This window comes from Diabrotica virgifera, chromosome 9 (assembly GCF_917563875.1).
Source record: "Diabrotica virgifera virgifera chromosome 9, PGI_DIABVI_V3a".
In the NCBI taxonomy this organism is placed as follows: domain Eukaryota; kingdom Metazoa; phylum Arthropoda; class Insecta; order Coleoptera; family Chrysomelidae; genus Diabrotica; species Diabrotica virgifera.
The window spans coordinates 219807096-219829774 of record NC_065451.1 but is presented as its reverse complement, the minus strand read 5'-3'; the positions used below and the strand labels follow the sequence as shown (position 1 = coordinate 219829774).

At 33.5% G+C, this 22679-nt stretch overlaps 1 protein-coding gene across 1 annotated transcript in view; it reads left to right on the top strand.

The window, feature by feature from the left end:
• Window positions 1–18984, top strand: part of LOC126891652 (trophozoite cysteine proteinase-like) — a 70891-nt gene extending 51907 nt beyond the window's left edge. Inside the window, exons 6-10 of the mRNA XM_050660878.1 lie at window positions 4241–4562; window positions 7510–7606; window positions 8910–9248; window positions 12250–12526; window positions 18642–18984. Of these exons, the coding sequence (XP_050516835.1) occupies window positions 4241–4562; window positions 7510–7606; window positions 8910–9248; window positions 12250–12526; window positions 18642–18898 (1292 nt within the window). The 3' untranslated portion in view covers window positions 18899–18984. The remainder of the gene's footprint in view (window positions 1–4240; window positions 4563–7509; window positions 7607–8909; window positions 9249–12249; window positions 12527–18641) is intronic.
• The last annotated feature ends 3695 nt before the right edge of the window (window positions 18985–22679 follow it).

The following is a 22679-nucleotide window of genomic DNA, read 5'->3' as shown; positions in this document are numbered from 1 at the left end:
ATATATAGATATCCATTGACCATATGAAATAATAAAACCCCGTTAACGGTGTAGTTCCTTTTAGCTATCTTATTTTGAATATAATCAATAGCCTATTAAGGGAAATTTCAAAGATAAATTGAACTCCTCTTTGAGGACGCAAATAGCGACATCTATTAAAGAAAATATAAAGTAGGAAGGTCTCAGATTCAGGATAGATTATATTAGAAATAATATACACTAATTCAAATCTAACACCTTCCTTATTAGAAACATTATTTCTTAGCATTCTGAATCTGAAAAAATTCCATAATATGCAATTATATTACGTTTTCCTTTATCTAGAAAAAGGTACTAAAATTGTTCCTGGTACCTTTTCCTAGATGATCTAGGATATGGACCATTTCCTAGATGAAGGAAAACGTAATGTGATTACATGGATGGTTTCATGGATGGTTGCAAATGGTTCCTAGTACCTTTTTCTGGATGACCTAGGTGCTTATGTGTTTCAGAGGTTTTAAGAAGCAAGTATAATCACGGAAGTATTGCCAGAAATGGACAAAGAATACGAAGTTATAAAACAATAAAAATAACAAAGTTACAGTATCTGGGACACGTAATGAGGGGACAGCGAAATGAACTGCTACGACTAGACTGGTCATACAGGGAAATATAAGAAGGGGAAGGAGTATAGGAAGAAGGAGAGTGTCATGGTTGAAGAATTTAAGGAAGTGGTTTAAATGCAGTTCTAGTTCAGGAATTCTTCAGCGCAGCGGTAGATAGAGTAAAGATAGTGATGATGATATCCAACCTCCACTTGGGAGACGGTACTTAAAGAAGAAGATTCCTAAAATCTACATACTCTTATTGATCATGTTGTTCTGAAGCTATTTCCTTGTGGCATTTTTATAATTACGTATTTTTTATGGGAAATAAGCCACAATTTTACTAAAAAATGAATTTATTAACGTTTCGAAGCCCAAATCGGGTTTCGTTGTCAAAATACAAAATACTATGTATTTTGTATTTATTATTATAAATATAATATAAAATACTATGTATTATATGTCAAAATACTCTTATTGATCACTTACCGATAGCTGAAATTATATCTTCTTCTGTATTTACACCCTTGTATCCTGAGATAGAAGTAAGAGTTTTCGTTACATTTGTCCGACAATTGTCGTCTTTTCCAATGAATGGATAATCTGCTTCAGAGCTTATACCATGTGATTTAACAAAATCGAAAGCCGTATGCATGAGCCCACCAATACAACCGTAATCTTTCGTAGAGCAATCAATAAGGTTTTGTGGGCTCAAAGGAATTTTTTGTTCTTTGTTAATTGCTAGTTGACCCTCCAGAGCTGCAGTCTGAAAAATTATGGACGTTTTACTTAGATTTTCACAATAGACTACGGTAGTCTGACTACCGATATTTCATATTAATATAAACATTGTTGGTATAGTACTAAGGGAAACATTCTGGCTGGAAATTTAAAGCCTGAGCAGATGCGATGTGAATCATAAATTGTAAAATTCCCTCATCTTCCTACATTTCTCAGAATCCGCATTTTTAGAAGCCTCGAATGGTGTAACCAGATAAGGTTTTCCATTGTTTTTAATCAGGTAGGATACAAAATAGTACCATTTTATGTGCTATTTATTAGATTAAGAACAAACTTTTTTCTAGCAGATGTCAGTAGGACATCCCTGCCATTTCGTTCGTTGTAATCCGTGACTGCTATCGATGTATTATCAGGATTAATTCAGAGTGAAGAGCATAAGTATTCTCCTGATGAGGAGCTAAGAAGCCCCAAAACCGGTAGAGTTACTTGCTGTACTCTCTAATTGAACTAGTAATACAATACGACTGTAGTTTCGGGTTAAAACGAAATTAAAAATGATTATTCATTTTTACTCAGTATTAATTAGAAATATACTTACAGCACTAAATGCCCAACACCCTCCACATTTGCCCTGATTCCTTACAGCTAAAACTGCGCCTTTTTCCCTCCAGTCAACAGCCGCTGGCAATTGTTCATTTGGATCAGCTTTGTAAACTCCCAAACTATTACTACGTAGTGGTTGTGTATTAAGTTTGTGATTCAACAATAACTGGAGCTGTTCTTCTGTCCAATCAGAAAATTGATTTACACCCTTGGTCCATTGTTCTTCTCCCTTTTCGTATTTTGCGTTGTGCTCTTCGAAGTCACGAAGCCTCTTTTGAAAAATTTGGAATCTGAATTTGTCTTCTTCAGCTCCATAATACCTATTAAATTTAGTCTGAAAACAACAATTAAAATAAATATTTCGCGTTTACGTCACTTATAAACTCCGGCTGCGTTTGCGTATAAAAAACCCACAGAAAAACTTAAAAAAAAGCTTTTAGAACAAACCAAAGGCAAATATGTAAGTCCAAATGGCATAGTGTATATTACTATTATTACAGGATGTAAAATAATTACCTTGAAATCGATCCATTGCTCGTAATCATCATCATGTTCAGCGAAGATTGCCGCAATAAGACAAGCGATAACAACACACAATTTCATGATACTTCTACAAAGAATTAATGAAAGTATGATTTAAAATGTAAAATAGAATTAGAGTATAAATAGAGTGTAAGAAAATATCGGAGGATTTTTGGGGTTCTAAAAAATTGTTTCAGTGTAAAGTGTTTAATGATATTCAGCAGAATCTGTTAATGGATTGTTCATTCTAAAGTTTCTGCGAAATCTGTTTTAATTTATGAAACCAAAGGACAAACTGCCTATTAGCAAAATTCGTTATTTCTATAAACAGCTGTAGCTCTCCCATCACCTCTGGACATATAAAATTATTATTAGGCCTTTGGTCACATACGCATTACGCTTATGGTTGCCACAAACACAAAAAATAACAGTTAATGCTAAGCTGCAAAAGTGTAGCAGCTATCTGGTCTGGTAATCACGGGAGCAATGTTAACGGGTCCCACTGTAGCTGTATCTGCGATGCTGAATATTCCTCCCTTGAAAGGTGTGCATAAGGAGGGAGGCAGTAACCACCGCCATAAAACTTCGACAGACACAAACAATGAAACCTGGAAATCTAGTTAGATACCTAAAAATCTCGGAAGATATTCCCATGCTTTCTAAGGCAAACCGTCAGATTCCATGTCAGCCAAATTCGACTTAGCAAAACTCTTTGAAATAATCATAAAAACAACAAATGGCTGAAGAAGTTGAACAGAGATTGGAATAATGTTCACTCATATGCTGTACCTAAGAGTCTATAATAACAAGAATGGCAGAGGTGGTAGTTAACAGGCCCAATTTAAGCCTTTCCAAATCTTTTGGAACGCCCCACCTATCTTTCCAGTAGAAATATCGATGGTCTAGCGTACAAAGGTGCTAAGTACCAATTATGGTCAAAACGTGTTATTTGGCACACCTAAACCGCCTAAGATATTATTATCTTGCAAACACATGTGGTAAGTAAAATATGTCCATATTTTTTTCTAGCGCCATCTTTCAAAAGGAATAAGTACTACGCACCTGCAGGTTTCTACAACTTTTGTGTCAAGTGCACTTAGAACATTTGTACTACTAATCGAAATTCGTGAAACCTTCAGAGTTAATTACTTAACACATTTGTGCTACACCAAACACAATTAAAAGTGAGGTTAGATTACGTCAAATTTGTCGGTAAACGTTAAGAAAAATAGTGGTCTTGATTGTTAGCCTTTTGAAATACCTCAAAAGTTTACCTGATACAGCTTGCCACGTTGCATCATTTTCAGATACCTGTAGCGGCCAAAACAAAAATAAAAATGTTGCGGCCGCAATGTTATATTATGCAGTAAGTCACATCAACCACCTAAAAATGGTTGACCTGAAGTTCATAGAGTCGGGACATTCTTATCTGGAGGCCGACTCAATGGGTGCGTTCGGACGACCACAGCGGCTGGACAGCTGAGCCAGCAGTAGCTGTCAGACGTCACCGCTGGAAGCCAGCCGCTGAGAGATTTACTAAGCTTTCCCTATCACGGCTGGATACAACCACTCAGCCGATTTCTGCTGACAGCCAGCCGCTATGGTCGTCCGAACGCACCCAATGAATGCCACGATTGAACGAGCTAAGCGCCATAAAAAAATTTATCGCGAGTGGTGTCTACTAGTTTCGGCCTCTAGAATAAGACCAAGACAATACATTGTGGAAAACATAAAATTTAATGACTTTTTTTATTTACAAAACCTGGTAAATAATTATGTTTTTAACACAGCCATGAACACAAAAAAAGAAAAAGTGAATTGGCTAAATATTAAATGGTTGAGATTTGACAAAGAAAAACCATCTATAATACAATATAAATACTGTTTATCTCAAGAAAATTTTGAAGAAATAGAAGTAAATTGTAAAGGAACAGCTGGAAGAAAAAGAACAAGCACAAACCTTGAACTAAACCAAAAGTATTTGACAGGACTACCAGTTTCACATAAAAAGAAAAAAGATTTGGAGTATCTTTTAAATTCTAAAGTTATTCCCGATGAATACTCCCAGTTTATAAAAGACATTCCAGTGTCAACCAACAATACTTATTCCAAGTCGAAATGAAGAGTCTGACATTTCAGATTAGACAATTCTCTATAAATATCCGATAAAAATATTAGTTTAGGATTTTTTACTTTGCCTTTGATAGAGTATTATTTTTTGTATTTGTGTCAATAAAAATAATTATTTTTTTCAATGTGGCATTGATTTCCTTAAAAAATTTTTTGGTACTAAAAAGGTGTTAAGTAACAGCAACAATGATTATTATTATTATTATTTCGGGACCCGCCAACATTTTAAGGCTCTTTAGAACTTACAAAAGGTCTTCAGATGTCACAAAATATGTGAGCAATTAACTAAAAACTATAATTTTAATAAGATTTAAAAGCTTAATTTTCAATTATTGGAAAACCAACAAATTAGCACTTAGCACATTTGCAAGCTAGGCCATCGATATATGCTATTATGCTAATGTATATATTAGTTCCCAAGAATGTCTCAGCCATAACTGTCGTAGAGTAAAAAACTTTATTTTATCCGACAGCAAAGCCGCCTGGAATCCTCTAAAGTCATTTATTTGTGAGTCAAAGTTAGGTCGGGACAGTAAGCAATCTCATAAGAAGCTGGCGGAACGCAACAAAGTAACTTTGATGTGGGTGCCAGGTTAAAAGAGAATTGCGGGAAATCAGGAAGCTGACAGCCTCACAAAAGAAGGAACTAATGTTCCATTGTAGATCCAGAAGCCTTCTGTGGACTATCGAAAACCCACATCAGAGAGGAACTCCATTTAACCCTTTTGATAAGATAGCATTGGTAAAACAAAGCAATATAAAAAAGGTTATTGTTGAAATTATAAACAAAAATATGTAAAATTGAACAACATAGCTATAAACTAAAGTGTTTTACAAGTGCTTACCTTTCTTTTAACAAAGTTTGCAGAAAACTATAATTGCCCTATTCAAAAACTTGTCAATTTATACTAAAAAACCATTGACGCAAATCAAAAGGATCGTGTCCCTTTAACATAATTTATTATTATATTTAGATCGTGTCCCTTACATTTATATTTGACTATTTACGTATGCTACGATTTATTTAATAGTCATTTTCACATTAAAAATCTTAATTTTCATCTATTTTTTTTTTGTTTTTAGTATACTAACATTTTCTTTTTGTAGTTTTTAAAAATTTTCATTTTTAGCATCTGCTGTCGTAGTATGAATACGAGGTAAAGGGTTTGAAAATAATTAATTTTCACAGGAAAAAAGTGTTGAATTTTCAATTTCTCAAAATCGTGCGCTTGTAGAAAAAACAGATCGTGGTCAGTATGAATAATAAAATATGCTAAAGGGACACGATCCTTCTAATATGCGTCAATGGTTTATTAGTATAAATGAACAAGTTTTTCAATAGGGCAGTTATAGTTTTCTTCAAACTTTGTTAAAGGAAAGGTAAGAACTTGTAAAAACTCTAGCTTATAGTTATTTTGTTCAATATTACATATTTTTCTTTATAATTCAACAATAAACTTTTTTATACTTCATTGTTTTCGCAATGCTACCTTACCAAATTTAAATGGAGTTCCTCTCTGAAGTGTTTTTTCGCAGAAGGCTTCTGGCTCCTGGAATGACGTATTAGCCTCTTATTTTGGGAGGCTCTAAGCTTCCTCATTTCCCGAAATTTCCTAGTGACCTGCACTCTCATTAACTTGTTGCGTTCCGCCAGCTTCTTTAGGGATTGTTTACAGTCCTAAACTAAATTTGACTCACAAGTAAATGCTTTTAGGATGCTTTGCTGTCTGGTAGAATAAAGTATTTTACCATGTGAATGTCATGGCTGAAACATTCTTGGGAACTAATATATACATTAGCATAATAGCATATATTTCTTCTTGAAAGATAGTTGGGGCGTTTCAAAAGATTTGGAAAGCCTGAAATTGGGCCCACTAACTACCACCCCTTCCCTTATATTTATCTTAAATTCATCGGTACAGCATACGAGTTAACATTCTTCCAGTTTCTGTTCAACTTGTTTATCCATTTGGTGCTTTTATGACTACTTCAAAGAGTTTTTCGAAGTCGAATTTGACTAATCAGGTATATTCAAATGGGAAATAAGCCACAATTTTACCTAAAAATGATTTTATTAACGTTTCGACGCCCAAGTCGGGTGTCGTTGTCAAAATACCTGAATTTGTCAAAATACCAAAATGTCGTTGTCGAATTTGACTGGAATGGCATCTGTCGGCCTGTCCTTAGAATCCATTGGAATAACTTCTGAGAATTTTAGGTGACTAACTGGGTCTCCAAGTTTCATTCCTTGTGTCTGTCCCAGTTTTAAGGGAGTAGTTACTACCTACCTCCTTATGCAGACCTTTCAAAGAAGGAAGATTTAGCATTGCCTCTAGAGCTGCAGTGGCGCATGCTAACATTGCTCCTGTGATCACTAGACCAGCTAGCTGCTACACTTTTTGCAGCTTAGTCTTAACTGTTGTTTGTTGTATTTGTGGCCACCATACGAGTAATGCGTATGTGACCATGTGCCTAATAATAGTTTTATATGACCAGAGGTGATAGTAGAGCTTCAGCTGTTTATAGAAATAACAAATTTTGCTAGTGGACAATTTGTCCTTTGGTTTCATAAATTAAAACAGTTTTCCCAGCAAATTTCTTCTTTGTCTTATATTAGGCCTGATGGCCGGTTCTTAACCGATTTTGAGCTTGTATTCGTAGCTGTGATGTTGACTGTCAGTTATCTCACCACCTTTTAAAGGGCCTTCCTACTGGTCTCTTGGAGACTCTTGGAGAGATAGGAAGCAACTTTAGAAAGCCAAATTATTAATTAACAGATTCTGCTGAATATTATTAGACATTTTACACTGAAACTATGTTTAGAGCCCCAAAAACTTGCAGATTATTTATTACACTCTTATTTACTCTAATTTATTATAATCTAATTCTATTTTACATTCTAAATAATACTTTTATTTATTCTTCGTAGAAAAAGCATCATGAAATTGTTTGTTGTTATCGCTTGTCTTATTGCGGCAATCTTCGCTGAATTGAAGGATGATTATGAGCAATGGATCGATTTCAAGGTAAGCCTAATATTTTACCTCTTGTAATAATCATAGCATCTGCTAGGAAGCCCTTTTGCAAGAAAATGAAGGAATCGTAATCAATGGAGAGGTTGTAAATAATATTCGATACGCGGACGACATTGTACTAGTTGCAAGAAAAGTAGAAGAATTACAACTATTACTTACAAATATAAATATTGCTTGCAAGAATTATGGCATAAACATCAATATAAAAAAAACCAAGTATATGGTCTTCAGTAAAAACATGACACAACCAGCACATATTAGTATAAACGGCATTCAAATTGAAAAGTATCAAATTACAAATACTTGGTAACTTTAATAAATGAAACTGGAGACCAAAACAATGAAATAAAAAGACGTATCGAAATTGCCAGGGTCACCTTCATTAAGATGAGAAAATTCGTCTGCAACCGAGATATAAGCATGCTTCTACGATTAAGAATGCTAAGAGGCTACGTATTTAATACGCTATTATACGGTGTAGAGGCCTAGATTCTCAAACAGAACAACATAAAAATATTGAAAGTTTCGAGATGTGGTGCTACCGTCGAATGCTGAAGATAAGTTGGGTTGAAAGAATCACAAACCTTGAAGTAATACGAAGGATAGGAAAAGACCCAGAAACTTTGTTAACGATAAAACGAAGAAAACTCGAATATTTGGGTCACCTGATGAGAGGTCATAAATACGCATTACTTCAAAATATAATGCAAGGAAAAATAGAAGGACCACGGAATCCAGGCCGTAGAAGAATGTCATGGTTGCGGAATTTGAGAGAGTGGTTTGACTGCACCACTAATCAACTTTTTAGGTCAGCTGTAAACAAGGTCAGGGTAGCCTTGATGATTTCCAATCTCCGATAGAAGTAACACAAGAAGAAGAAGAATAATAATAACTATGTCATTTGGGCTTTATTACCTTTGGTTTTTCTAATGCCTGGTTGCACCAACAAATCTTAAGCTCCAGAGTTTATAGATAGGGCCGCCTTAAGTCTCACATATTGCACCATAATTTTGGATTCTTATCTAAGCACGTCTTAACTGAGACAAAGTTTAAGATGCAATCCACGTGGTCATCCATTGTGGCACGCTGAAAATTGATCTAAGATCCAATGGTGCAACGCGTAAAATATTTCGTAAGCTGAGCTTAAGGCGCGTCTTAATCTTAAGATCTGTTGGTTCAACCAGGCATAGAGGTCTTTAATAAAAGTTTTTCTGTGGGTTTTTTTATACGCAAACGCAGCCAGAGTTTATAAGTAATGTAAACGAAAAATATTAATTTTAATTGTTGTTTTCAGACTAAATTTAATAGGCATTATGGAGCTAAAGAAAACGAATTCAGATTCAAAATTTTCCAAAAGAATCTTCGTGACATCGAAGAGCATAACGCAAAATACGAAAAGGGAGAAGAACAATGGACCAAGGGTGTAAATCAATTCTCTGATTGGACCGAAGAACAGCTCCAGTCGTTGTTGAATCACAGACTTAATACAATACCGCTACGTAGTGATAGTTTGGGAGTTTACAAAGCTGATCCAAATGAACAATTGCCAGCGTCTCTTGATTGGAGGGAAAAAGGCGCAGTTTTAGCTGTAAGGGATCAAGGCTGGTGTGGAGGGTGTTGGGCATTTAGTGCTGTAAGTATGTTTATAAATACTGAGTAAAAATGAATAAATATTTTCAATTTCAAAATCAATGGGATAATCCCAGTAGCTGCCTGTATACCATAAATAAAAAATCATACAGAAGTAAAAACTTCGTTTGTACAATGGTATAAAAAGTTTATTAAATAACCAAATGTCCACAAAAAAAAACAAACCCTAATCTCTACGTTAGAATGACGTAGACGTTTAGACTTTTACAATAGAATTTAATTTATTATAATTTAAATTCCACTTTAATACAGTTATTAACAACCTTTCAGCTTAACTAATAATTTAAATTCAAAATTACACTCTTCTTAAATTCATAACCAAAAATTGACTACCTGTCTTGTCATGTCACTTCAGTCTGACAAACAGATTTTCATCTCCTACACCTTCGCTGGTCTGTGCCCATTGAACTGGCATGAACCACAAGTTCTTATCGAGCAGGACACCGTGTTGACCTTTGAGCACTTTTAACAAATATAATCTTTTAACATCGACTTGGAGTCGCTGCAATTACCACATTATTAACATCTAAATCATATTTCTCGATGTTACCAATTTTATAAGGTTGCTAGTTTCATCTACTAAGCAGAACGTAAGTATTTACCACATTTTTTCTTGAACTAGTCACAATTTTAACCTTTTGCATTCATTCTAACGTGGAAATATTTCATTCTAGGCATTGAAGATGATCTAATCTAGATCAAAAACGTTTTGCAATCCATTTGGATGACTTTTTAATAGTTTGTTAATAAACTTTTTATACCATTGTACAAACGAAGTTTTTTGCTTCTGTATAATTTTCAATTTCGTTGCAACCCGAAACTGCAGTCGTATTGTATTTCTAGTTCAATCAGAGAGTACAGCAAGTAACTCTACCGGTTTCAGGGCTTCTTAGCCCCTCATCAGGAGATACATATGCTCTTCTCTCTAAATGAACCATGATAACACACCGAGAGCGGTCACGAATTACAACGAACGAAATGTCAGGGATGTCCTAGCAACATTTGCTAGTAAAAAGTTTAACTTTATAATCTAATAGCACATCAGGTCATGATACAATAACAGAAGATATGACATAGAGCAGGTAGGCGGGGCCAACGTAGCTACGTCACTCTGTGAGTAGATCAGCATTATATTCAGTGTTGTCGTATAGTAAACACTGTTTATTTTTGCGTTTAAGGTGAATTTTACTTATAATTTGTTACACTTTTATCAAAAATATTATATTCATAGTTAGATTCGAATAGTCCTTAGGAGGTGTGATCATAAATATAATTAATGAATAAGAAAACTGTAATAAAAAAATATAAGTGATGGGCTTCATGACTATCGCAGCTTTAACTTTTTTTATCATTTAACACATTACAATTTTATTGTTACCTTTATTTCATCGTCAGTACATGTATTATACAGGGTGTGTAATACATGTATTATATATAGGGTGGAAGCACTTATGGAATAAAATTATTTCTGTCCTTGTTTTAAAAATCGCTGAAACCCGTTCATTTTTATATATAAAGGTAGGCTTTTTAAACTTAAATTTAAATTTAAACAGGGTGATTCACGCAAGCCTGGTATAGTTCATAAGCTTTATTCTTAATGGAACGCCCTATATATTTTTATATTATTAAAAGCTACTTAACGGCCTGATTTCAACGATCTATATCATGTATGGTGTATTATGAATAATACAGGGTGAAATTTTGAAATTATAGTGTATGGAAACCACTTATGAAATAAAATTGTTTGTGTCCTTATTTTAGAAAATTATAAAAAACGCTAGGATACGTCAACTTTTAAATTTAGATATGCTCTCTTTAAACATTAATTAAAATGTACGGGGTGATCCACACAAGTCTATCATAGTCCATGATATTTAATTGTAATTTTTTACACACCCTGTATATTTTTGTTTTTTGAATTTGCTAAATAACTTCATCACAAAAAAGTGTATTGTATAGGGCCTATTATGAATAATACAAGATGACATTTTAAAATTATATAGGTTAAATTTTCGTCAAGATATTAAATAGGTACCTACATAAAATTTTGAAATTATCTAATAATTTATCATATTTTAAATAATAGTAAAGTATGTATATAATAATGGTATTTTAGCTAAATAAAGACATATATTTTCTAAACTAAGTATAAATAATATTTATTTTTTTTTGGTTTTGTATCTTTAATATCTTGACGAAATTTATGAATAATTTAAAAATTTCACCTTGTATTATTCATAATGGACCCGAATAATACATTTTTTTGAGATGAAGTTATAAAGTAGCTTCTCAGCACATAAAAATACACAGGGTGATCCATTAAAACTAAAGATCATGGACTATGCTGTACTTGCGTAAATCACCCTGTAATCAGCGTTTTTTATAATTTTTCGAAACAAGGACAGAAATCATTTTATTCTACTAGTGCCTTCCACACTGTATAATTAGACGTATGTTGCCTAATAATAAAAAATCATGTTTCTGATTGATTTTTATTATTAGAATATGTTCTCAATAATTATATTTAATCATACTAAAAAAACAGCACTCCTAGAAAGTTTCACAACTGATATTAAAAGCTAAAATCTCAAAATCATAATGGCAATGCATTCGAAATTTAAAGGATCTACTCACAACGTGACATCATGTGCGACCTGAACGAAATTAGGAACGCTCCATATCATATCTTGGATTATTGTATCATGCATCAGATGATACTATTTTATCTCCTACCAGATTAAAAACAATGGAATACCTACTCTGGTTACACCATCCGAGGCTTCTAAAAATGCAAGTCATGCGGATTCTGAGAGCTATAGGAAGATGAGGGGATTTTACAATTTATAATTAACATCATATCTACTCAGGCGGTAAATTTGCAGCCAGAATGGTTCCCTTAGTACTATACTAACAATTTTTTATATTATTATAAGGGAGTCTATTTTGGAGATCTAAGTAAAACAACCATAATATGACTTTTTCAGATTGCAGCTTTGGAGGGTCAAGTAGCAATTCACAAAAAACAAAAAATTCCTTTGAGCCCACAAAACCTGATCGATTGCTCCACGGAAAATAAGGGGTGTAATGGTGGGTTGATGAATAAGGCCTTCGAGTATATTAAATCACATGGTATAAGCTCTGAAGAGGATTATCCATTCATTGAAAAAGACGACAATTGTCGGACAAATGTAACGAAAGTTCTTACTTCTATCTCAGGATACAAGGGTGTAAATACAGAACAAGATTTAATTTCAGCTATTGGTAAGTAGTGAATCAGCGTATGTAGATTTTAGAACTCTTCTTCTTTAATTACCGTCACCCAATCGGAGGTTGGATATCATCATCACTATCTTTACTCTATCTACAGCTTCTCTGAAAAGTTCTATAGAACTGCATTTAAACCAGTAGCTTAAATTCTTCAACCATGACACTCCCCTTCTTCCTGTACTCCTTCCTCCTCTTATCTTTCCCTGTATGATCAGCCTTAGCAGTACATCTGTCCCCTCATTATGTGTCCCAGATATTCTAACTTTCTTATTTTTATTGTGTTTATAATTTCGTATTCTTTGTCCATTTCTCGCAATACTTCCGTGTTAGTTTTTTTCTGTGTCCATGCTATTCTAAACATCCTCCTGTAATACCACATTTCAAAGGACTGTAGCTTTTTTATGTGTTCCTGCTTTACATACTTTAAGTCCATATTGCAGTATTGAATACACGTTACATCTCAAAGCTCTTACTCTCAGGTCTAATCTAAGGTCTTTGTTGCAGAGAATTGTTTTCATTTTTACAAATGCATTTGTTGCTATTTCTGTCCTAGCCCATATTTCTGTTTGAACATTATCGTCTTAAATACAGGTTCTTAGGTATTTGTATTTATCAACTCTTTCTATCGGTACATTTTCCAAATGTATGTTTTTCTGTATATTTGGTTTTTTTGTTATTATCATGTATTTGGTCTTTTTTATATTCATTTTAAGTCCATATTTCTTACAGAAACTGTTTGTTTTGTTTAGCAGTAATTATAGTTGCTCAGCAGAGCTTGCCATAATTACGATGCCATCTGCATATCATATGTTGTAAATAGATCTTCAATTAATTATTATTCCTTGACTTTTAGATAGTAGTACTTCTTCAAAAATGGCTATATGCATTAAATAGTAAGGGAGACATAATACATCCTTGCATAACTCTTCTCAGAGTTAAAGTTTGTGCTCTTTGATACCAGTAAAGGTTTGTTATTATTCGTAAATTTCTTTTGTCTATGTTTTTGTCTTTAGAATTTGGACTAATTTTTCATGACTTACTTTGTCAAATGTTTTTTCAAAATCAACGTAACAGATATGCACATCTACATTCATATCCATGCATCCCTGAGCTAACGCATTAAAAGCAAATGACGCCTCTCTGGTTCCTTGTCCGTTTCTAAACCTAAACTGACTGACTTTTTTATTTAGGAATACAGGCAAAAATAAACCAGGTTTTATTAGCAGACCATCTACGCTATAGTATATATTTTTGGGTACACGAAAATTACACCGAAATCATTAGACCGAAAGCAGGAGACCGAACTCATTAGACCGAAAATCACTTTACCGAAACCTCACTAGACCGAACAGCATTAGACCGAAATGGTAAATAAATTTAAAAAGTTTGCAGTAAAGTATGCTAAGATTTTGTATATCTATCTTTTTGTTTATTGTATTTTTTTTGTATTATTTTATGTACAGTCGGAAAAATGAAAGAATACCCATGAACGATCACATCAATCACTTATTTTGTATTTGCTGTATTTTTCGATAAATAACAAACGTTTGTTATAGAAAAAGACAGCAAATACAAAATAAGTGATTGATGTGATCGTTCATGGGTATTCTTTCATTTTTATAACTGCATACGCTGTGAGCTTGTACGTAGAGGGGATATTTACAAATTCGCGAGCGCCAGTAGTGACAAGTCTGTAAACGTTTACCGGAAATTTGACATAAATGTCAAAGTGATTAATTTAAAATTAAAATTAAAAACATTAATTATAAAAAATATTAGTTGGTCAAAGCTGTGGTATATATTTTTACCTTAAATATACTTACGTTTTAAATACTGAATTTAACTTTTTTAATGTTCGGTAATATGTTATTATAAATTAATATATTAATCTTAGCGCCATCTATACGATAATTGTGAAAGTATTCGAAGTAAGAAATTCATATTTTATCAATAGAACGTCAAAATGATTAGCAAAATCTTAAAAAAATCGATTACAATTTAATTACTTTTTTGTGTTGTAAATATTAAGCGATAACAATTAAATAATAAATTTAAAAATTACCGGTAAAAGTTGAATTAGTAACCGCTAGGAGCGACACCAGCGAAGCTCAGAGCGTATACGCTGTGAGCTCGTACGTAGAGGGGATGTTTATAAATTCGTGAGCGCCAGTAGTGACAAGTATGTAAACGTTTACCGGAAATTTGACATAAATATCAAAGTGATTAATTTTAAATTACAATTAAAAACATTAATTATAAAAAATATTAGTTGATCAAAGGTGTGGTTTATATTTTTACCTTAAATATACTTACGTTTTAAATACTGAATTTGCGTTTTTTAATGTTCTGTAATATGTAATTATAAATTAATCTTGGCGCCATCTACATGATAATTGTGAAAGTATCCGAAGTAAGAAATTAATATTTCATCAATAGAACGTCAAAATGATTAGCAAAATCTTAAAAAAAATCTATTACAATTTAATTAATTTTTAGCGTTATAAATATTAAGCGATAACAATTAAATAATAAATTTAAAAATTACCGGTGAAAGTTGAATTAATAACCGCTAGGAGCGACACCAACGAAGCTCAGAACGTATAGACTGTGTAAATTTTTACTCTGTACAGTCTGATATGAAATAATTTTCATCCGTTAAACAAATTAGTGACGGTAAAAATATATTAAGGGTAGAGTGACGTTAACACCATTTTAACTGTTTATAATAACCATTTAAATAACATTTAGTTGTTATTACATTAGTCTTATCTCTTTTACGGCGACAAGTAAAAAGAACTGCTTTTCGGTCTTCTGCTGTTCAGTCTAGTGGGGTTTCGGTAAAGTGCTTTTTGGTCTAATGAGTTCGGTCTACTGCTTTCGGTCTAATGATTTCGGTCTCTTTACCGTAAACCATATTTTTGTTGTTATTATTTCTTATTGTAATTTTTTGCAAAACATTTTGCTATTTATTGTTTTGAAAGAGTCAACTTTTCTTTATCCACTTCTAACTCTATAGGTCTCTTCCAACTACTTCTATGTTTCGCTCTCCTGTATGAATATCAGCCAATGTTTGCTCACCACTGCTCTTATGTAGTGTTTCCACCTCTTTTCAGGTCTGTCCTGCGAGTTCTACATGTCCACCAATTTTTGTGATTTGTGTAATTTTGCTTGTTAGTTCGTTTATTTAAATTTATTTCTGTGTCGTTCGATATTCTTTCTACTTCATTTTGGTACTGGGATTTTCTAAGTAAAAATTTTACGTGTCTCATAGGGTTCCTACGTCCTACAAATATTTAGGGGTTTGGTTCACCGATACTAATGACCAGAAAAGAGAAATTAAGAGGCGAATAGAAATAGCGAGACAATCATTTATCAAAATGAAAAAGTTTCAGGAAGTAGAGATATCCATAAATTCACTCAAAAATAGGAAGTCACCAGGACCAGATAGAATAACCAACGAGCTTCTAAAATACGGAGGAGAAAGTATAACCCTAGAGATGACAAAACTTATACAAAAACTAATATTGCACTGCAAGGTACCAGACGCATGGAAAAACAGCATAATGATACCAATGTTCAAAAAAGGAGACAAAGAAGACCCCAACAATTATAGAGGTATAAATCTACTAAACACCGCACTTAAGCTAACCACAAAAGTCCTAACCAACAAAATCAATAAACTAACAACTTTATCAGATAAATAACAAGGATTCAGATCCGGAAGATCCTGCGTAGACGCCATATTTGTACTGAGACAAATCACAGAAAAGGCCATTGAGTACAATAAACCAGCATATCTATGTTTTGTAGACCTGACAAAGGCTTTCGATTTCATCCAAGTAGAAGACGTCTTACATTTACTTTATAGAAGAAACATACCAATCAATATTATACAAACCATCGAAGACATCTACTTTCATAATCAAATACAGGCAAAGATAAATGGAAAACTAACGCAGTTTATATTAGTACAAACTGGAGTCAAACAAGGTGACTCATTATGCCTACTACTCTTTAATATAATAATGGACGAAATAATAGAAGCAGTACGTAAAAGTCATGGTTACAGAATGGGGAATAAAGAAATTAAAGTATTGTGTTATGCAGACGACGCCGCATTAATCGCCAAAACAGAAGGCGATCTCCAAAGATTAACACACATCTTCAATACAACAGCCAAAAAATACAATATGATAATATCAGCAGAAAAAACCAAATGTATGACAACATCTAAATACCCACTACGATGTAAAATCCGAATTGATGAGAAAATAATAAAGCACAAGCAAGATTTAGATATCTGGGAATAGATATAACCAGTTATGGAGAGATGTTGAAGAGGAAGTACGACAACAAAGCTTAAAAGCAAGTTAAGTGGCGGGGCGGGATCTCTTAATGACACAATCTGGAAGAACAGACACTCAAAACAAGACACAAAAACAAGAATCTATAAAGCAGCAATTAGACCTATATTAACATACACGGCGGAGACAAGGCCTGATACATCTAAAACGAGACGACTACTAGAAACAACAGAGAGAAAATACTCCGACGAATATCAGGGAAAAGTATGTTGGATAGGGAGAGAAGCGAAAACATAAGAAGATCATGCAATATAGAAGACATAAATGGATGTTTGAAAAAACGGAAACATGAGTAAAACGAACACATTAGTAGAATGGCAGAGGATAGGATAGTACGAATAGCACGAGATAAGTCAGCAAATGAACGAAGAAGTATTGGCAGACCAAGAAAAAGGTGGTGCGAAAACTTAAACAATTTAGGAGGCTAATATTGAAGAAGAAACAGGCTTTAAAGACTACATACAAGAAGGAAGAAGAAGAAGAAAAAAGTTCCTATGCTTTAGGGACACACATCTAAAATTAACGGCATGGAAGCTTGGACACTGAAAAAGATAAGCATCAAAAAGATTAAGCCATTCGAGATGTGGTGCAAGAGAATAATGTGGAAAATACCATCGACAGAGAGAGTAACAAATCAAGATGTTTTGCTGAAGATGGGGAAGGTTGCGAAGTCATAAAAGACATATAAACAAGAAAACTGGAATATCTAGGCCACATAATGAGAGGGGAAAATTACTCCCAGCTAAGGCTTATAATCCAAGGAAAAATCTCGGGAAAGTGAAATGTGGGACTTAGGAGGATTTCCTGGTTGCGAAATTTAAGGGAGTGGTATGGGTGCAGTTCAATACACTTCAGTGGTCGTTTGCCAAAAGCAGATATGTCCATTTTTGTTACTTTTCAGGAAAGCATATTCAAGTTTCCACGACGGCCACAAAGTTACAGTTTTTTCTTATAGGTTAACTCACTTAAATAGCTATATAAACATTTAACTCAAAACCAAATATAATATTTCTAAAACTGGGGTTTTATGGACATCGTGGACATTTGAATTTGCTCTTCTGAAAAATATCGAAAGTGAACATATCAGCTTTTGGCAAACGGCCACTCAATTGTTCAGAGCTGCAGCCAACAAAGTGAAGATTGCTGTGATGGTAGCCAACCTCCGATAGGAGACGGTACTGCACTGCAAGAAGAAGAAGGTTTCAAGAAACAAGAATACATAAATAAGCTACAGTCTTTTGAAATGTGGTGTTACAGAAGGATGCTTAGAATAGCATGGTCACATAAGAAAGCGAACACTGAAGTATTGCGAGAAATGGGCAAAGAATTCGAAATAATAAACACAATAAAAATAAGAACATGTAATGAGGAGACAGCGGTGTGAAATGCTAAGACTGATAATATAGAGAAACATAAGAGGAGGAAAGCGTATAGGAAGGAGGAGAGTGTCATGGTTGAATAATTTAAGGAACTGGTTTAAATGCAGTTCTATAGAACTCTTAAGAGCAGCGGTACATAGAGTAAATATAGTGATGATGATATCCATCTTCCGACTGGGAGACGGCACTTAAAGAAAAAGAAGAAGCGAAAGAATTTTATTTCGTTTGTTATTGCTAATATGTACCTGTTTTTTTCAATTTTACTTCGTGGGTCGTTCGTCCCAATTTCCAATTTAAGTCAAGTGAGAAAATGTTTGTAAAAAACAAGAATGTGTTAATCAATTTAAAATATTTTATAATTTTTAGCTAAAGTTGGACCAGTTTCTGTCGCAGTAGCTACTGGGAAACTTGATTGGTTTCAATATAAAGGAGGTATTTTTAATAAAACAACTTGCGGAACTACCCTTGATCATGGAGTTACTGCTGTAGGATATACTGACGAGTACATTATCATTAAAAATTCATGGGGACCAGATTGGGGAGAAGCTGGATATATAAGACTAGCAAGAGGACTTAATATGTGTGGTATTAACAATAAATATAATTATTATCCCATATTATAAATATAAATACTAATATTAAAATATGTTAGAAGATAGTAAATTTTAATTTTACAAAAACAATGCATTACTATGTTGATTTTTTAACCAAGAGGAGTAAACTAAAAAGACAGATTCACACCCAGGAAAGTTACTAGAAAAGTCACGAAATTCATCTTCTTTTTTCGTTGATCAAAGCAGCTTACGATGATAATCCATACATATTATATTATACTAACACATCGCTAAAGAGTTCTAAAAACAACTTTTTTTAAATAAAAGTAGACTAAAAATCTAAAAATTAAAGGAATAATACAGAAAACACAAAAAATCGCCGATATACTTAATTAACCTATAAAATTAGAGAAGTGCCAAAATTTGATAAATGTCATTAGTGTCAAAATTTAATAACAGTGGAGTAAACTTGCCTGCGGTTGGACCAATTAGAAACAAGCATTACGGCGCGGTAAATTTGAATCACTCCTCTTGGTTAAAAAACAAACAATAGTAATTTTACTAAATAACAAGCTGAAATTGCGAGCATTGTCATAACGAAAACTTTGTATATTTACGTATTTTAATTCATAATATGGAAAATTTCTATTATGAAAAGTAGTTTAGAATTAATAATTATGTTGTAATGTGCAATTATATCATTCTAATTTAAATGTTATGAACTATAAAGGTAGTTTACTCTTGATCGAAATTCATATTTTTTATATACTTCGTATAAAATTAACAAAATTTTATACAAGGTGTCCCAAAAGTAGTGGAACGGTCGAATATTTCGCGACCTGAACATCGTATCGAAAAACTGAAAAATATGTGTTCAATCATTTTCAAAAATCTATCCAATGACACCAAACACCAACCTCCACTACACCCCCTGGAGGTGGGGTGGGGAGTAACTTTAAAATCTCAAATGGAAACCCCTAGATTTTCTTGCAGATTTGCATTCGTTACGTAAAAGTAAGGTATCTCACTCATAGATCGGCAAACAAACGAAGCAACCCGAAACAAAACAAAAGTAATGGATGCCGTGGAACAAGCGGCTAAATTGAAATGGAAATGGGCTGGACACAACGAACTTTCCGAAAATGGTAGATGGTGCAAAGAAGTTGGAAACTGGTGACCGTACGAAGCGAAGGGACCAAGAGGAAGACCTCAAATGCGCTAGAGCGAGACATCAAAAGAGTCGAAGGACCAATGTGGAAACGCTTCACACACATCAGAGATGAATGGCGAGAAATGGGAGAGGCCTTTATTCGACAATTCGAATAAAAAAAAAGGCTATAAAAAAATATTTAAGGCAAATATGAACAAACTAGCCACAATTGGAACAGCAATTTGAAGGGAAATGTTCGGTATACGACTGTCAGATAAAAAGAAGAACGACTAGATAAGATCAAAAATTAAGTCGATAATATCACAGCAAAATTACCAAACTCAAATGGAGCTGCAGGTCATACTACTAGACAAAAAGAATAACATTAGAGTACCACAATACACTGTGGGCCGAAATAAAGGAGTACATTTTTTAGTTGAAAATAACTTTTTTGTTTTTTGGGCGATTTAATTTCTTTTTGTAGAGCTAATAGCCTAACATGCCCTCAACATGTCTTCAAATTTGGAAGCAAAAATAACGTACAGGGTTGGACGTATAAAAAAATTTATGTACTGGTACATTTGAGCTCGTTGCAAATGAAAATTTTCTTAGCTAAAATTGAACTGATATACTCTTTTCGTAGATCCAGAACATTTCAGTAAAATGGAAATTTTTCAAAATTACCGGATTTGGAAAATATCATTTTTTTATTAAATTAGGAAAATATAACATTTTAACAAATAACACATTTATGAAAATAGTTTAATAATTTTAAAACTTAGACTAAAATATCATGAATGTGGCCACCAATATTGTTTACCACTTCTTAAAGTCGTCTGCGCTATAAATTGATAGTCCTAATTGTTACACCCTTTTCAAAATTGTTCCAAGTAAACTGCATTCTTTCTTTGAGCTGTTCGATGGTTTCAAGTTTGTTCCGTCATACAAATTTTGTTCGAAAATTCCCCAAATTAAATAGTCAACCGGATTTAATTCTGGGCTTTTAGGTGGCCACATCGCTGGCTCAATATAGTCCAGACAATTTTCACTCAAGAATATCCTTGTATTGTGGAAAATATTCGAAGGAGCACCATCCTGCTGGAAAGTGTAATCATAACATACTTCTTCAATTTCAGGTAATAGGTGCTGCAAGAAAGTTCTTGATATATTTCTGAATTAAGTTTTTCCCCGTCATCAACAAAAATCAAACGAGATTTTCCCAACATGGATACTGCAATAGAGACCGTTACACCTTTTGAGATATGACTTTTTTTAATTAAAAGATGCTCTAGAGGAATTTCTCTCTTAAATTGTACGTCAGAATACACCCTATTATTTTGGGTATTTTTAGAAGGCCGGAAATTTTTTTTGTCATCTAAAATTAGATGTTAGCTAAATTATTTTAAGCTAGCAATCTTCTTTAATGATTCTTCGAACTGATGTGCGGGAAATCCTAGTTTCTTTTGCGATTTTCCTTCTTCCAACAGATTGGCCAGGTTGCAAATTTCCTAAAACAACCTCTTGAGTTTCGATTCTTGAGCTTCGATTCCTTCCTCTTCCACTTTTATGTTCAATAGGCCCATGGGTTTCCCTTAGATGTCTTAAAAACTGTCCTATCGTTCCAATATGCCAATTTTTCTCAGGAAATGCATTTATAATTTTTCTTGCACCACAATTATATTTTTCACGGTAATATTCTCTTCTCTAATGCTAATGGAATTATGAACTGGCCAATTTACTTATTTAAATAAATGTTAAACAAAGTCCATGACAACCTAAGCAGTCATGGTTTACTAAGTAAAATTGACATATTTGAGCGTTTGAGAAATTCTTTGACATTTAAATTACTGCTAATATGAGTCAAAAACGATGGAAAAGATGCAATTTAGTGTTAAGAGGGTTTCGTTCTGGTGAACATATTAGAAAAGTACTCGAATAATATTTCCTAATTTAAGTAAAAAATGATATCTTACAAATTCGGAATTTTTTAAAATATTATGGCGAAGGCGTGTTCTGAACAAAAAAAAAAATGATATTTTGCGAATCCGGTAATTTTGAAAAAGTTCCTTTTTACTGAAATGTTCTGTATAGTTAACCACCAAACGGGCGTTTTAATGAGTAGAACATGTAGAACATGTCAAATGACAGGAATTATGACAGGTGATAAATAGCAGTCTAATTTTTGCATGAGAGTTTAATCTCTGTTCGCAGAGTTTAAGTCTGTTCTGTCGGACAAAATAAATGTGCCGTTTTCGTGGTCTGACCGTTCCAAATTTTTAACCTATTCCACAATTAAAACGTCCCCTGTTCTAGTGTCCCCATATATCAAAGTTTGTTCGACTAGACACCCTTAAGCTATTAACAAATTTTCAGCTTGCTATTAATCGACTTTTTTTTCATACGCGGGATCCAGACCTACAATAACTAATAAAAAATAAATGCACTGATAAAAGTTCAAACTGTCTAATAAAAGGGACCCCCGGTTAACCCTTTCAGCCCCACTTTTTTTACTTAAACAAACGGATTTAAAATCGTAATTTCTGAGCTTTTTTGTATGTGATTAAGTTACGCAAACAGACTTGCATACGGTTTTTTCTTAGATTTGACATTGACAGATGGGACATATGTGTCCCACGGGTATTTTTAACCGGGACATATATACCCCAGTGGCAGCCTATGAAAAAAAGGTACAAGTGTTGT